General features: G+C 45.7%; 1 protein-coding gene and 1 long non-coding RNA gene across 8 annotated transcripts in view; one reads left to right on the forward strand and one right to left on the reverse strand.

The window, feature by feature from the left end:
• The window catches only part of Ppp2r5c (protein phosphatase 2 regulatory subunit B'gamma), a 131,378-nt gene that overhangs the window by 90,654 nt on the left and 25,698 nt on the right, over positions 1 to 15,026 (reverse strand). For 2 of the 7 annotated variants that reach the window (XM_076921166.1, XM_076921164.1), the window contains exon 1: positions 335 to 563. The exons of 3 other annotated variants lie outside the window; for them this stretch is intronic. In XM_076921166.1, coding sequence (XP_076777281.1) covers positions 335 to 428 — 94 coding nt within the window. In that variant the 5' untranslated portion in view covers positions 429 to 563. Of the gene's footprint in view, positions 1 to 334; positions 564 to 15,026 lie in introns of those variants that run through there. 2 more of the 7 variants (XM_076921168.1, XM_076921165.1) reach the window with 2 other exon arrangements.
• On the forward strand, positions 70 to 5,682 carry LOC143436770 (uncharacterized). Its single transcript, XR_013106566.1, has 2 exons — positions 70 to 153; positions 2,129 to 5,682. It is a non-coding gene; the product is annotated as an uncharacterized LOC143436770 (long non-coding RNA).

The following is a 15,026-nucleotide window of genomic DNA, read 5'->3' on the forward strand; positions in this document are numbered from 1 at the left end:
CTCCCTTTCCTTCCCCCACCCAAGACCTTCCCCAGGCAGTGACTTCACATCCTTTGACATCAGCACAGCCTCGGAAGGGGGATGGGAGAGCAGGGAGAAAGCAGAAAAACCAGCTTTGAACTCTGCGTGCAAGGCCTCCTGAGCTCAGGCCCCGTAAGTAATGTGTAAAATGCCCACCGATCGGAGGTGACACCCCTCGCCTGCTCAGGTGCAGTCCCGTCAACATGAAGGGGACTCTGCTGGTTAGACTTCCTGCTTTTCCTACCCAAAGCACAATAGCCATTTATTAACTACCCACAGAAGGTTCCGGTCAGTAGAACACACAATAACTCACCTCGAATGTGGAGAAGGGCCACGGGCTGGAAAGGCCCGTTGGAGCTGGCCGCATCCACCACCATCCCGCTGCCCGCTTTATTACATGTCAACATCTAGGCTCCCGCGGGAAGGGCGCTGTACACCTTAAGGCAAGAAACCAGCCTCCATTTTAGTTTTAAAAAAAAAGACAAACTGAAGCTCTCTGCAGCTGGAGGGAACTGGCTGCTTCGTGATGTCACTAGGCATGGAGCTCGCTGATTGGCCAGAAGCTGCAACTTAAAATGACACTGGGAAAAAAAAAAAAGCCTGCAAACGGAAAGAGCTTTCTGTTTGGCTGTCAGTGTGTGCATTAAAAGCCTGGGCATTTTCCGGCTTTCTACAGTCTTCATCTCTCACTAACTTTTAGGGAAGAACCCCAGCTCTCAGAGGATGGCACCGGGGGCCGCAACCCCCATCAACCAGGAAAAAGGAGCATGTTGGTTCTCCATGATTCTACTGTTTCCCAAACTGGTTCCTCCCAAAACTGTGGTACTGTATACCAGCCTGTCCTGTACCCTCTACCTCCTGGCTCTTATTTGTTCATTTAGAGTTTTTTTTTTTTCTTTTTTCTTCTTTTCTTTTTAACAGTACTAGGGGGTGAGCCTAGGGCCTGGTGTTCCTAGGCAAACCTCTGCCATTAGACTCTGCCTTCACTTACTTTAGGGCCATTCTGTCAACCCAGTTTTCAGAAGTAAGCAGCTATTTAACTGCTACCCAGCTCCAGTGGGTCCATGCTCTGCCCTGTGCGCATCTGCCTTGTGCTCAGCCTCCTTACTATCAATAGGGCAACTGAGGGCTTTATAATCACGACACGGGTTTCGTCCTGAGACCTAGTTTTCACCCCCAACCCAGAAAAATGAGGGTTAAAAATCCATGGAGGAGCTGCTGAATTGTTCCTAGACAGGAAGTGCCACAGGTGAAGTGTGCCTACTCCATGGCCAGGAAAACGCCTCAAAGGCATAAAATAGAGGTGGAGTCATAAGAAAAAAGTGTAATGTCAAGTTTGGTTATTCTACATTTAAATAAATTTATTTATTCATAGTGTTAGTGTGTTTGTGTGTGTGCGCGCACACGCACATGTGTTTCACAGCTCATGTGGAGGTCAAAGGGCAACCTGTGAGAAAACAGTTTTTTGCTTCCAACATGTGGCCCTAGGAATCAAACTTGGGTCTGTAGACTTGGCAGCAAGTGCCTTCACCCACTGGCCCATTCTATTTTTTGTAGTTTAAAAATGTTATTATGTTAGATTCCTTAAGTTATGCTTTCTTTAAATTTAAAATTAAGATTTCCATTCATTTGTTATATTACCATTCATTCTTAAAAACAAAACAAAAAAACAAAAGAACTATCCTCGGAGAAAAGAGCACTCCCAAGTCGTTGTCGGGATGCTGATGAGATAATGTCCCTACAGAAAGAAATGCTCTTGCTGGGTCCGCAGGGAGGCAATGGAGATGTGAGGAGATCACTTTCAGGACTGAAAAATTTTCACTTCAGAGAAACATTTCTGGAATTATGCTGTGCCATTTTATAACACTCAATTCAAGAACAAGACAAGTAAAAGCCTTTAACTCCTAAACACACCTGACGCACTGCTCCATTACTTCTATGGGTCTAGCCCGATATACTGGAGTGAATGAACGAACTCCTACAAACCATTCAGGTGATTATCAGACCCTCGCTCACTAACAAGAACAGACTTCACCTTCTCAGTAGCTGTTAAGTTAATTCAACGGGGAAAGGAAGTCTATGTGAATCCCTCTCCTCTCTCCTTCAGAGTCAGCGATGCTGCAGGATTCTACAGTTCAGCAGAACATGGCGGTGGGATGGGCCTGAGGCCTCAGGCATGCCAGGCAAGTGACCTGCCATGGAGGTACACCTCAGTCCCAGCATACTATAGCTAACAATCCTGGAAAGTGGAAGCCACCTGATGGTGTTCTCTGCACTTGCATTTGTGGGCCACTAGAGTGGCCTGTGCTTTGATAGCTAGCAATGCAAATGAGATTCATCTGCCCATTTGTCTCCAGGAGTTTCTTAACTAACCCCATCCCTATAACCTCCCCACCCCAACTCTGTCTCTCAGACAGGCAGGCAGTGCTGAGGGCAAAGGTCACGCCCCTCACCTCACCGGAGTCAGGGAGTGCTCCAGAGGGACTCAGGCACACATAAACAGCAGTGTGGGAAGGGGCTAAGGGTGCACACGCAGGCACTTCTTGTACCCTGCCTGCCAATCATTTCCTATGTCATCCGCAGTGAGACAGGGATGTGCACACCTCAGGGCTCTGCTCATGAACCGGAACACAGACATAGGGGAGGAGATGCCTAGCAGCTTTATATAACATAGACACATTCAAAGGCAAAAAAGCAAAGATACTTTTTGATCTATTTTTCCTAATGATCTTAGATCAAAGGATATCAAACCTTATTAGTGACTTCTCCAATACTCTTGGAAACCTTATGCATACAAAGTAGTTTTTAAAGAGTTCTGAGACCATAAAACACACTGCAGTTGGATATGAGGCTGGCACACGGCATTCTTAGCATCCAGCTGAGGCAGGAGGAACTCATGACAGACTAGACTACAAAGTCAGTCTATATAAAAAGAGAAAACTATAGACAACAGCCCTAAGACAGGAGGTGTGCTCCTGAACCGGACACACAGGTAACTGTAAAGGTGCTTGGGTCGGTGGGCCTCTTTATTTTTTCAAGATTAATGACAAGATCATTCTAAGATTCACCCGGAAAACAAAATGGCAAGAATGAGGACAATTCTGAAGAGCGGCTAGTGCCACCAACCGAAGTCAACAGACTGATGAGAGTGTGACTGGACATCTATCACAGGAGAGCAGGGGACAGGAGCAGTGACCCAACAGCAACAAATGCTCTCAGACAACGGCGAATAAACCAAGTCAGAGGAATGGAGGGAATCATATGCACAGCTCTGGGAAGACAACAACTATACAATATGCGAAAAGGCCAACTCAAGCCCTTCCTCACACCAGAATACATCTGCTATGAATGAGACAAGCAAACACAAAACAAGTCATGGCTACAACCCCACGGCTTTTACAGAAGAGGTGTCAACCCTGCAGCTAGCTAGACCAGGACACTTACAAGCACCGATGGAGACGGACGCTGAGAAAATCTGAAAACATACTTTGTATGTTTCACAAGAATCAATTCTGTTGGTTTTTGTTCCTCCAGGCAGCGTTTCTTTGTGTAGCGCTGGCTGTCCCAGAACTCATTCTGTAGACCAGGCTGGCCTGTCTCTGCCTCCTGAGTGCTGGGATTAAAGATGTGTGCCACCAATTCCCACTCACAAGAATCAAAACGAAAATAACCCCAAACTTTCTCACATCTTCCCTCAACCAAAGAAAATATAAATATAGATTAATAAAATTTATCATTATTAGAAAAACATTAAGCCCTTAGGATTTAAACAAACTAGTTCATGTAAAAAGAACTATGAACAGTCAGTAACTGCATGACAAAGAGTTTTTAATCTCTTAACAATAATTTTTCTACATATATCTGCCTGTATTTATTTAGTGCACACATGTCAAGGGACAAATGTGAGGACAGCTTAAGAGTCAGTTCTCTCTTCCTGCTATGTTGGTCCCAGGGGACAGAACCCAGCGGTGGCAGCAGCACCTTTACCCACTGAGCCATCTCACCCACCCAAATCTAATGACACAAAGAACAGTAACTGCACTGTGCCAGAGCTTTGACAACAGAGCTATAGACTGTGACCACCGGCTTAGAAAACAGTCTGGCAACAGGCACCAAGGCTTTGGTTAGTAATGTTACTTTAAGAATCCATTCTAGAAATGAATCAAACAGTTCATTCAGAACATATTTTAAAACTGGGCTGAAATATGACATGTAAATCAAAATCCATTATTTATTACATTTACCTGGGTATATGTGCCCACACACACCACGGCATGAATCAGAGGCTCACCTACAGGAACCAGACCTTTCCTTCTACCATGTGGGTCTCCCCAGGACAGAACTCAGATCATCGGTCTCGGCAGCAAGTATTATCATCTCCCAAGCCACCCACCGTGCCAGCCCCATCCTAACCACTCACATGTACACTTCAGTGTTCTAGATTCTCTCAGATGTGTGCCCTGGAGTTACAGTGATTCCACTCTAAATTCTGTGAAGTACCTCCATATGATTTTTATAGTTCTGTACCATTTGATGTTCCTACACAGCACACAAGGGCCCAGTCTTCTACCGTCAGCAACACTGGTGTGTGCGTGATCTCAGGGTAATTCTCATTTGCATCGTTAACGATCAATGATGCTGAGCTTGTATGCTTGGGTTACGGGTCATCAGTATATATTCGAGAAATGGCAACTTGAGTCTTCTATATATTTAAATGAAGTTGTTTGGCTGTTGCGTATGTGTAGGAGTTCATATGGTCTAGATATTAATCTGTTATCAGGCTAGTCATTTGCAAACAGTTCCCTCTCCTCTGTAGGTTGCCCATTCTGCCGACTGTGTGCCCTTGCACACACTGAAGTTTTAAGTTCGATATAGCACAGTTTACCTAGGTTGTCTTTTATTACCCATAATATTTAACAATATGTCCAAAAATTCATTGCTGAATCTACTATCATAAACTCCCCACCACCAATTCCTTCAAAGACCTTCCCACTTTGAACTGGCTTTACTCCTGGCTCTCCACTCTAGTCTAGCCTTGGGTGTTGTTTGGAAACCCACGGTCATCTTTACTGTAACTTTGTTGTTTTAAAATCAAGATGAATAAGTCTTCCAGCCCTGTGCTTTCTAAGATTTGGGATGTCTTGATCTTCCCGGTGGATTTTAAGATAACTTTTTTTATTTCTAGATGAAATACCATTCATCTCTTGGTAGAATGCCTCCATCTGTAGGTCCCTCGGCTGGCACTGATCCCTCAAGCACCCTAGTCTTCCAACCCAAGAGCTTTGACTGCCCCTCTGTGGTGGTTTGACTAGGTTTGGTTCCCACAGACTCAACATGTATTTGAATGCTAGTCCCACAGGGAGTGGCACTATTAGGAGGTGTGGCCTTGTTGGAATAGGTGTGGCCTTGCTGGAGTGCATTACTGTGGAAGTGAGCTTTGACATTCCCTATGCTCAAGTTCCACCCAGTGTGGAATTTCAGTCTCCCTCTGCCGCCTTTGGACTTGGCTCCTCAGCACCAACTCTGCCCACGTGCCACCATGCTTCCCACCGTGATGAGAACGAACTACATCTCTGAAACTGTAAGGCAGCCCCAATTAAATGTTTTCCTTATAAGAGTTGCAATGATCATGGTGTCTCAGAAATAAAACCCTAACTAAGACACCCTCTCTTCAGCGCTGTCTTCTATCTCTGTTCTGAGTGTCTTAAGAGTTCTTAGTAAGGAGTTTCTCAATCCCTTGATAAGTTTATTCCTAAGAAATTTATTCTTTGAGAATATGACATTTTATTATGATTCTAAGACACTGTGAACTACTTTAATGCCAAAGGAACTGAAGGTTGTGAAAGTTTACACAGCCATACATGTGTAAAAATTAGAAATATGAGTGGGAAAGACAACATAATTTCTCAGTGTCCAGGCCACTGAGGGGTGACATGGTTGCACTGGTTGCTCTTTAGAGACCTCACTGTTCTCAGCATTGCTGACGTAGTCTATCATCTGCTCCAGTGGAGCTGAAGGAAGGACACATGGGAAGAGGGAGCCGAGGATGGCTCAGGAAGCTTCTTTCTTTAGCTGGTGACAAAGCAGCATGCCTATAAGGTAAGACTGTGGACCTCTGCATCCATTGCTGTCTGCTGCAGGAGGAAGCTTCTCTGATGATGGCTGAACAAGGCATCGACCCATCAGTACAGCAGAATACTGTTAGGCGTTCCAACATGCCATAATGCTCCCCCTGCTGAGTTCAAACACAAAGTGAGTTCAAACCCAGGCAGGATGCCACTAAGCCCAGTCCCAACAAGGTCAGCAGCAGGCAGGTGCAGCCATTACTCTCCTCAGAACATGCCTCTGTCCACCAACTGAATACTGGAAGGACTCCACATGATGACTGGGACACAGCAGAGCCACTTATAAAACCTACATGGAGACTATCCCTGGAGTGACCACTGGGCTCCAGCCCAGGGGCGTGTCTTTCTCCTGCAGGCTAGCCCTTAGACAGTGTGTAGTACCTGGAGGGTACTCTGTCAGTGTACGGCAAGAAGTGGTTGGGCACACGGCAGGCCCACCTCTGGTCAGAGCCTTGACTATACTTTCCATCGCTTCTTAGCAGTGCCAACTAAGAGGAAGGATATGCCACTGAATCACATCAGTTGGAGCTCCACCCACGGCCGTGAACAAGACCCCCATACCGCTGGTGATGCAGTGGCCTGCGCCTTTAGCCATCACCCGTCCAGTGCTACAACCTTCTACACCGATTCTCAACAGTTTCCAGGCCTCCTGGCTAGGGCTGCACTGTCAGAGGCTGGAACTGTCAGCCCTCCTGTAGAAGCGCCAGTGGAGCTGGGGCTCTCCATGAAGACTCTGGAGTCTTCCAACTGTGGAGGAGACCTGAACGCAGCCTGAATTCTCTGGTCTTCTGCTCTGTTTTGTTCTCTAAAAACCAACCAACCAACCAAACAAACAAACAAAAAACCTACCTGTAAATACATCCCATTGATTTTAATTTTAGGAAGTATTTCTGAACAAAACCTTCAAATCTTGATTTCTAAATTCAGCCAAAGGTTTTATTTGATTTCTCTTTCTCACCCGCCCCAATCTGGCATTTAACCAAGAAGCCTGTGGCACTGCGGTGGCAGTGTGTGGCATCAGGCTGGCCAGTTGAGTACGGCTGTTATGGGTCTTACTGGGTAAGAAGTCTTACCTAAAACCTGTCTTCACTTGTAGTTCAAAATAGACTTTCCTTAGACAGATCAAAGCTCCCTAGTACACAGCTCTGCTCAAAGGCTGCCAGGGAAGTCTGTTGCCAGCATCAAGGACAAAGGGACAGGCTCGGGTGGCCCTGTTGATTCGAGCTGATTCAAGCAAGTCTCCAGTGACTGAGCAGAGCCACCAGAGCTTACCTCACCAGGCTCATCTAACAAAGCTTGCCTGCTCCGTCCAGCTCCTGCATGCAGACCTGGGCTCACTTTAAATCCTTACAGCTGGGCTGGGATGCCTTTCAGACCAGAGCAGGTGCGCACATCTTTTTTTTTTTTTTCTCTGAGAAGACAGGAAACCCATGAACTATATAGAAAGTATTCAAGCATCGCAGAGTTTCCACACCAGCTGGTATGTATGGTCTGCCTCCACCCTTAGCATCCCGCCAGCAGGTCAGCTGGGCAACTGATCTCGGTTTCAAGAACCCCAAGGCAGAGCAAGGAGAAGGAAGCCATGAACCAGCCTGTGCCTGGGCATCCTGGGCACCACAGCAGTCTCTGAGGGGACAGGGATGGACAGGCCAGAGCTGCAGTGCTCTTCCCTCCTCCAGCAAATGCAACAGGAGTCCCACCCTCACAGACACCAGGGACAATGGCCGGCATGTGGGAAGGGGCAGCATGTTTGAGCGTCTTCTACTACTTCAGCTGTCCAGTAAAGAAGTGTCAGTCCAAGCAATTCAATATCACTTAGTCTCAGAAAGGAGTAAAGTGCTGGTGAGCCTTGAGGGCCTCTTGCTAAGTAAACAGAACCAGATGGAGGACAATACAGGAGGATTTCACTTAGGAGACCCCACCAGTCATCCAACCCCAGAGACAGCAGAGTGGGGACTGACCAGAGCTGCAGGAGGAATGGGGATGTTGAGAGCAAGGCTTCTGTAAGGGTGGTTGAGTCTGGGGAAACAGTGAGCCTGGGCCTGGAGGGTTGGGACTGCACATGCTGCTGAAGGCACACCTGTGGTGTGTAGGTCACATGATGAGCACACTATGTACCTCTTACCACAACTCTAAGATGAAGGGAAGGTCTGAGCCAGGGAAGTTCAGAAGACACTGGACAGTAGGAGCAGTGGGCCATGGGATACCTCAAGGGAAAGCAGGTTGCCTGGGAACCAGGTCTTTAGCTGAAGGGAGAGGACAGAGGGTGGATGCCCAAGGCATAATGTACACACACACACACACACACACACACACACACACACGCACAGACATGGACACAGGTAATAAAGATTACACGCACAGGGACACACACACAGGTAATAAAGATCTGAATTCAAGAGGCTTGAAGCAATCTGGGTGAGTGGTGAAGACAGCTCATGCTCAACACAGGAGATGTGAGATGCTGGTCAGGTCTTCCCAGGCTGCTGCTGGAAAGGCCGAGCAGCTCAAAGGACAGGTGTAGGGAGAAAGACAGCCTGCAGGACAGTGAGCGGCTGGCTGCGGGTTCAGCTGTCCGACAAGCTGCTGGCTATTACTTATGACGTTGGCCAGGGGTCACCTGTGGTCATCCATGGTAGTTAGGAACTCACTGTGGTCTGGTACCTGCTCACCAGGGCATACGGGTAATCAGGAGAAGACAGCATCAATGCAGGGAGAAGATAAAGGCCTGGGCAGAGAAGACTGAGGGCACAGAGTTCCCTTCCTGGCCATGTGTGTGCTGCTGCACGGAGGGCAGGCACCCTGGTAACATGCTCACATCCATTTTACTGTTCTTCAACAAGCAGGTAAGAAGCCAGACCTCCCGTCAGCATAAGCAGAAGACACTGTTAAGCAGTAAGAACATGCACTTTACAGAAAAACTTTCAACCATGTTAGAATATAAAGTCTGCGCATGAAGGTAGAGCGCTGCGCTTTCACAAAGAAGGGCAGGATTGACCTCTACTGAAAAGCCAGTCTAAGGAAGTCTATCACCGCCGTCGTGGAAGGAGATCCCACACTTAGCAACTTGCCTGCAGCTACCACACTGGCCTCCTTCTGGATTTTCTGGTTTTTATTTTTATTTTTTTGTTTTGTTTTGTTTTGTTGTTACTGTTTAGAAATAGGGTCTCACTATGTAGCTCAGGCTAGCCTCAAACTCATAGAGATCTGCCTGCCTCTCCCTCCAGACTTCTGGGACTAAAAGTATATATATACCACCATACCCAACAGACTCAAGAAATAAGTCATAATTAACTTATTACTTTCATAAGTTTCTTTAAAAAAACAAACAAAAAACCAACCAACCAAACCAACCTGTGTTTCATTTAACATTTAGCACTTCTATTGTCCAGACCCCAAAACACCAAATGAAGGGACTGACTTGGACTAATGTTTCTCTGAGCAGGCCTGAAGACTTTAATCAATCTCTTGGGTTAAACTATAAAATATGCCTTCACACAGCAAATGACTGAAGCTTCCGTATGACCCAGCAGCGAACAAGCACAGGGGACAGGCATCTCACACACAAGGGGGACACCACCAATCTGCAAGTCCTGTGGACAAAACCTGACCCATGACTTCTTCCCTTAGAAGTCAGCTTAAAGGAATGGTTCCAAGATGAACAAGGACAACATAACATTACAAAGAAGTTCACAGATGAGTCTGTGATGGTTGGAAAGCAAAGGAGACAGACCTGCAAGGGGGTGAGAATGGCCTCAGCAGGCAGAGAGGCGTGGTATCCTCCTGAGTACAAGAATGGACACATCCTGCAAGGCAGCTCTCTCTCCGCTACCTCCTCCCGCCATGTGTGCCGAGGCTGGAACTCAGTCAGGGTCTAGCACTCGGTAAGCAGGCACCTCTCCTCTGAGTTGTATCCGTACCCCATGCACCAGATATTTAGTGGGACCCCAATTCAAATGCCAACAGTTCTATAATAAGATAAACCAACTCAAAGTTCTAGTCTACAGTGTCAGTATTTTTGATGTTGCAATTGTTTTAGTAGAGCACACAGCCACAGTTACATCTGGAACGGGAGGAATCAAGATTTTCCCATTTAATAAGAGATAAAACAGAAAGTCTAAGAAAATAAGACAAAGTATAAAACCTAAACAGAAACCACAAATGAACTGCAACTTAACAGTATACTCTTGACTTCCCTTCCTCGAGAGTACTTAAAAGTACTGTGTTCCAGTACCAATGAGCACCCCTCCCTCACCTCACCAGCAGATTCTGGTTTTCAAAGCGCCCTCCACTGAAAGGAACGAAGACTTTTTGAAAAACCGCAGGGCTGAGAGGAGAAATATAATGAGCTTGGGGGGCATCTCACTATGCCAAAAATCAAGGTATCAAAAATAGGTAGGAGGTAGGGACCTGGCTCAGTGGGTAAAGCGCCTGCCATGCAAGTGTGAGAGACTGAGTTCGAATCGCTGAGATCCATGTAAAGATGTAATTCCAGTGGTTTATGGAGACACAGGAGACAGGCAGGAAGCCCTGGGGCCAGCTAGCTTACCTATGTATCATTAAACAAAAGACTTTCCTTCAAGTAAGGAGGAAGTCGAAGGACCTCCAAACATGTCAGAAATGCATAGGCTGGGCTGGAAAGATCGCTTAGCGGTTGAGAGCACTCCCTGCTCTTCAGGGTTTGATCTTCCCTATTCGCACCGCAGGTCCCTTACCTGACCACTCTTTGTAAAGCTCCTATCAGCTTACCTGTGTAGTTTGGGGACAGCTATGCTGGTTGCCAGCGTTCTGGGTCTGCTTCCTTATACAGTGTCTCCTTCCCTCCAGGTGACAGGGAGCAGCTGCGGCTGAAGGCCATTGTGAGCTACAATGGGGACAGGCAGGCCAACATGGTCTGGAGGCCCCACACAGGTAGGCTCATATCATCTGTAACTCCAATTTTAGGAGATCTGATGTCTTCATCTGACCCCCACAGCCACCAGACACAGACATGGTACACATATATACATTCAGGGAAATCAGCCACGCACATAAAATAAATAACACTAAGCTAAGAAACATTTTTAAAGGCATAGGAAGGGTTGAAGTCCTGCACTTTAACATTAGAAAGAAAGCTGACATCAACGATGATAAAATAGTCACTCATAAAGGTCAGAGGAAACTGGTAACCCAAAGTCAGAATAGTGCTTAACCTAGTTTTCATACATCCATTTGTTAAGAAAAAGAATGTCTGTTAGCTCAATCCACTGACTCTGAAGGGATCAGAAAGGCCAGGATGGCTGGCTGACATGGGATTCATGGACAGGACATCAGAGTGGACCTCATGGTGCTTTTGCATTGCATAGGGGGAACGTGACTGACTGCGTGACAGAGCAGGCTGCCTGTGCCCTCACTTCTGCTAGGCCACCACAGATGATGTAGCCTCCACAATGAGGATGTCATCGCCTGAGTTACACAGCATCACCTTTGATGTACTCCAGCTCAAACAGGCTCCACTTAGAGCATCCACAGCGGTGAGTGGGGCCCTGAGAGGAGCAGCTGGCTCAGCGGACTGTTTATTAGTCAAGTGTCACAGTTTAAGGAATTCCTAAACTGCAAGTATTTGGAAAAAGGATTCTGGCCCAAGAAAAACAAAGTCTGCTGGAGGACTTTCATTCTAAGGCCTCAACTTGTTAAAAATATTTGAGGATGGTGATTAGCACATCATAAAAATAATGAGGCACGCAGAAAGATGACATTATGAGCACGATGTCACAACTACCGGTGTTAGTCTTTCTGACAGAGGCTGGAAAACACCAGCGTTTGCTCTATTTAAAGAAACAAGTTTGACAGTCCATGCAAGAAGATAGCAAAATATTTTAAAGTTGTAAGACATTTCTTTTGGATGTGGGTATTAGAGGTGTAAGCACATGTATATGTGTGTGTCTGTGCAATATATGCATGTGCATACATACACTTGTACAGTGTATGAATGTATACATATGCACAGTATGTGTATGTACACGTGTGGTGTAAGCACATGTGCATGTGTGTACATGTGTGGGGGTCTGTGTATATGTACACATATGTGTTATGTGCATGTGTGTATGTGTGCATGTATATACATGTATGTGTACACATATGTGGGTGTGTGCCTGTGTTTGTGTGTACCTGTACCAAGGCCAGCTGAGACATCAGGTGTACTCCTATATTGTTCTTTGCTTTATTCCCTCAACACAGGGTCTCTCTTTGAACCTAGACCTGGCTGGTTTTTATCTAGGTAGGTTGCCAGGTGCCCAGAGATTCTGTCACATCCCTAGCCACTCCCAACTCTGACCCTGGAGGCTGGTCTTAAGGCAAGCACAGCCACACCTCACATTTTACATGGGCATTGGACCCAATTTGGGTCCCCAAATTGGTGTGTCTTGCATTACAACCTACCAAGCTATCTCCCAAGCCCACAAGGCAAATTTAAAATAAAAAAGTCAACTACAACATCCAGAAATGAAAAAACAACCATGTGAAATTAAAAGGTCAACAGATGGGCTGCAGAGACACACGCCAGGAGAGTCTCAGTGAGACAACAGGGAACAGGCATTCAGAAACGTTTATTGCAAAAATCCAGGATGATTCTGTGCCTGCTAGTGAGAATTAGGGGTGTACTATGTATTTAGTTTCTATAGTAGTGATGACATATTATATAAAATATATTTTATGATAAAATAAAAGGACTTGTCTAATCACACAAAAACCCTACATTTCAATAATGTCAAGTTAAAGACATCTAGAGCTGCCATGAGAGGCTGGGCATGAGTGGGCTTGGTGGCACACACCTTTGATGCCAGCACTTGGGAGGCAGAGGCAGGCAGCTAGCTTGCTCCATTTGAGGTCAGCCTGGTCTCCATAAGCAAGCTCGGGCCAGCTAGGGTTATGTAGTGAGACCTGTCTCAAAAGAAAAGGACAGCTTTGCTGGGACTCAGGTGTAATGTTTGCGAGGTTCATCTGTGCTGAGTGGTTTCTCTCTTTTTAATGCTGGGCAGTATTCTTTTACATGGATAATACTGTGTCTTCTTTTTCCATTCAGCAGCTAACAGACATCTGAGTTGCCTCTTGGCTTTCATGAATAATGTCCCTATGACCATTCATGTACGTCTTTGCATGAACACACATTTTAATTTCTTTTGTGTACACAGAGTGGACTTGCTGTTTTGCATGGTGAGTTTCTGTTTAGCTTTAGAGAGACTGCCAGTGCTTTCCAGAAAGGACACACCACTTTCCCTTCCCACAGAGGGAGCTAGGGATGTCCCTTTTCTCTCTGTGCTGTGACTGGAGATGGGCCCCACCATGGCAGCAGAGCTATTCCTTGGAATGAAGAACTGAAGTCTCCAAGAGAAGCAGACCATTGAGGGAAGTCATCATCACTAGAACACCTTCATAAGGCTTGCTTAAGGAAACATAAAGATAGCTACTAGTGATTTTTTAAAAATGCCTAAGTATAAAATTCATGGGAAAAGCAGTTATTAAAGTATCAGTACTAAAAAGAAAATGTCAAAACATGATGAGTAAGAGACAAAGAAGCAACGCTGCACAAGCAGCTGACCACAGAGTGACAAGACTTCGACCCAGTAACGACCGGGATGAAAATAGGTAATTCCACAGGTCCGGAGAGCAGTACAATAAAGACAAGACCCGCCCACACGACACCTACGAGAAACTCACTTGCACAGTTAAAAGCAAACAGACTGCAGTTCAAGGATCAAAAACGATGTCACACAAAAAGACATCCACACAAAAAGAACCCCAAAGCGGCCGGAACTGCTATACTTATATCAGATAAAATAGAACCGAGGTAAGAAAAATTCTAAAAAGAGATTTAAAGCAACGTTAGGTAATGGGGGTGGATAACTTCAATAAGACTACGTAACAATTAGACATGTCTGTGTGTTCTAAAGCAGAATTCATAAAGACACACAGGAGCTTTCTAGATCTGTAGGGACAGGACACATTCACAATACAACAACATTGAAGGACTTTTGTTTTTAATTTTGGTTTTTCCAAACAGGGTTTCTCTGTGTAACAGCCCTGGTTATCCTGGAGTCACTTTGTACCCCAGGCTAGTCTAGAACTCACAGAGATCCGCCTGCCTCTGCCTCCCAAGTGCTAGGATTAAAGGTGTGCGCCACCACTGCCTAGCTTCACTGAAGGACTTCTAACAGTTCAAATTCAACCAGGAATAAATGAACAAAATAAGCCATGAACAAAGTTTGTGTTAAAAAAAAAATTAAAGCTGGGGGGCAGAAGGCTGGTGAGAGGGCTTAGTGGTAATGAATCCTTGTTGCTCTTGTAGAAGACCTAGGTTTGATTCCTAACTCCCACAGGCACCTCACAACTGCCTGAAACACCAGTGCCAGAGGATCCAACAACTTCTGGCCTCCCCAGGCAATGTACTTAACACACTTAGATACATGCAGGTAAACACTCATACACACAAAATAAAAGTTAATACATCTTAAAAGATGAAAATGGAGGAAGCAAGAGACATGGCTCAGAGGTGAACATCTCTGGCTTCTCTTCCAAAAGTCATGAGTTCAGTTCCCAGCAACCACATGGTGGCTCACAACCATTGGTAATGGGATCCAATGCCCACTTCTGGCACTCAGGTGTACATGCAGACAGCATTCATATAATAAATAAATCTTGAAAGAGAGAGAGACAGAGAGACAGAGAGACAGAGAGAGAGAAAGAGAACGCATGCCAAAATCTATGAGACATAACAACAGAGAGGCAAAAATGACTTGACATTTACAACCATCAACTTATCCATTAACAGAATGAAGGACAGGAAGACTTTATGCTCATCTTGACAACAGATACAGGAAGAATCACTTTCTGTGATGGTGC

Source organism: Arvicanthis niloticus, chromosome 23 (genome assembly GCF_011762505.2).
Source record: "Arvicanthis niloticus isolate mArvNil1 chromosome 23, mArvNil1.pat.X, whole genome shotgun sequence".
Classification (NCBI taxonomy): Eukaryota; Metazoa; Chordata; class Mammalia; order Rodentia; family Muridae; genus Arvicanthis; species Arvicanthis niloticus.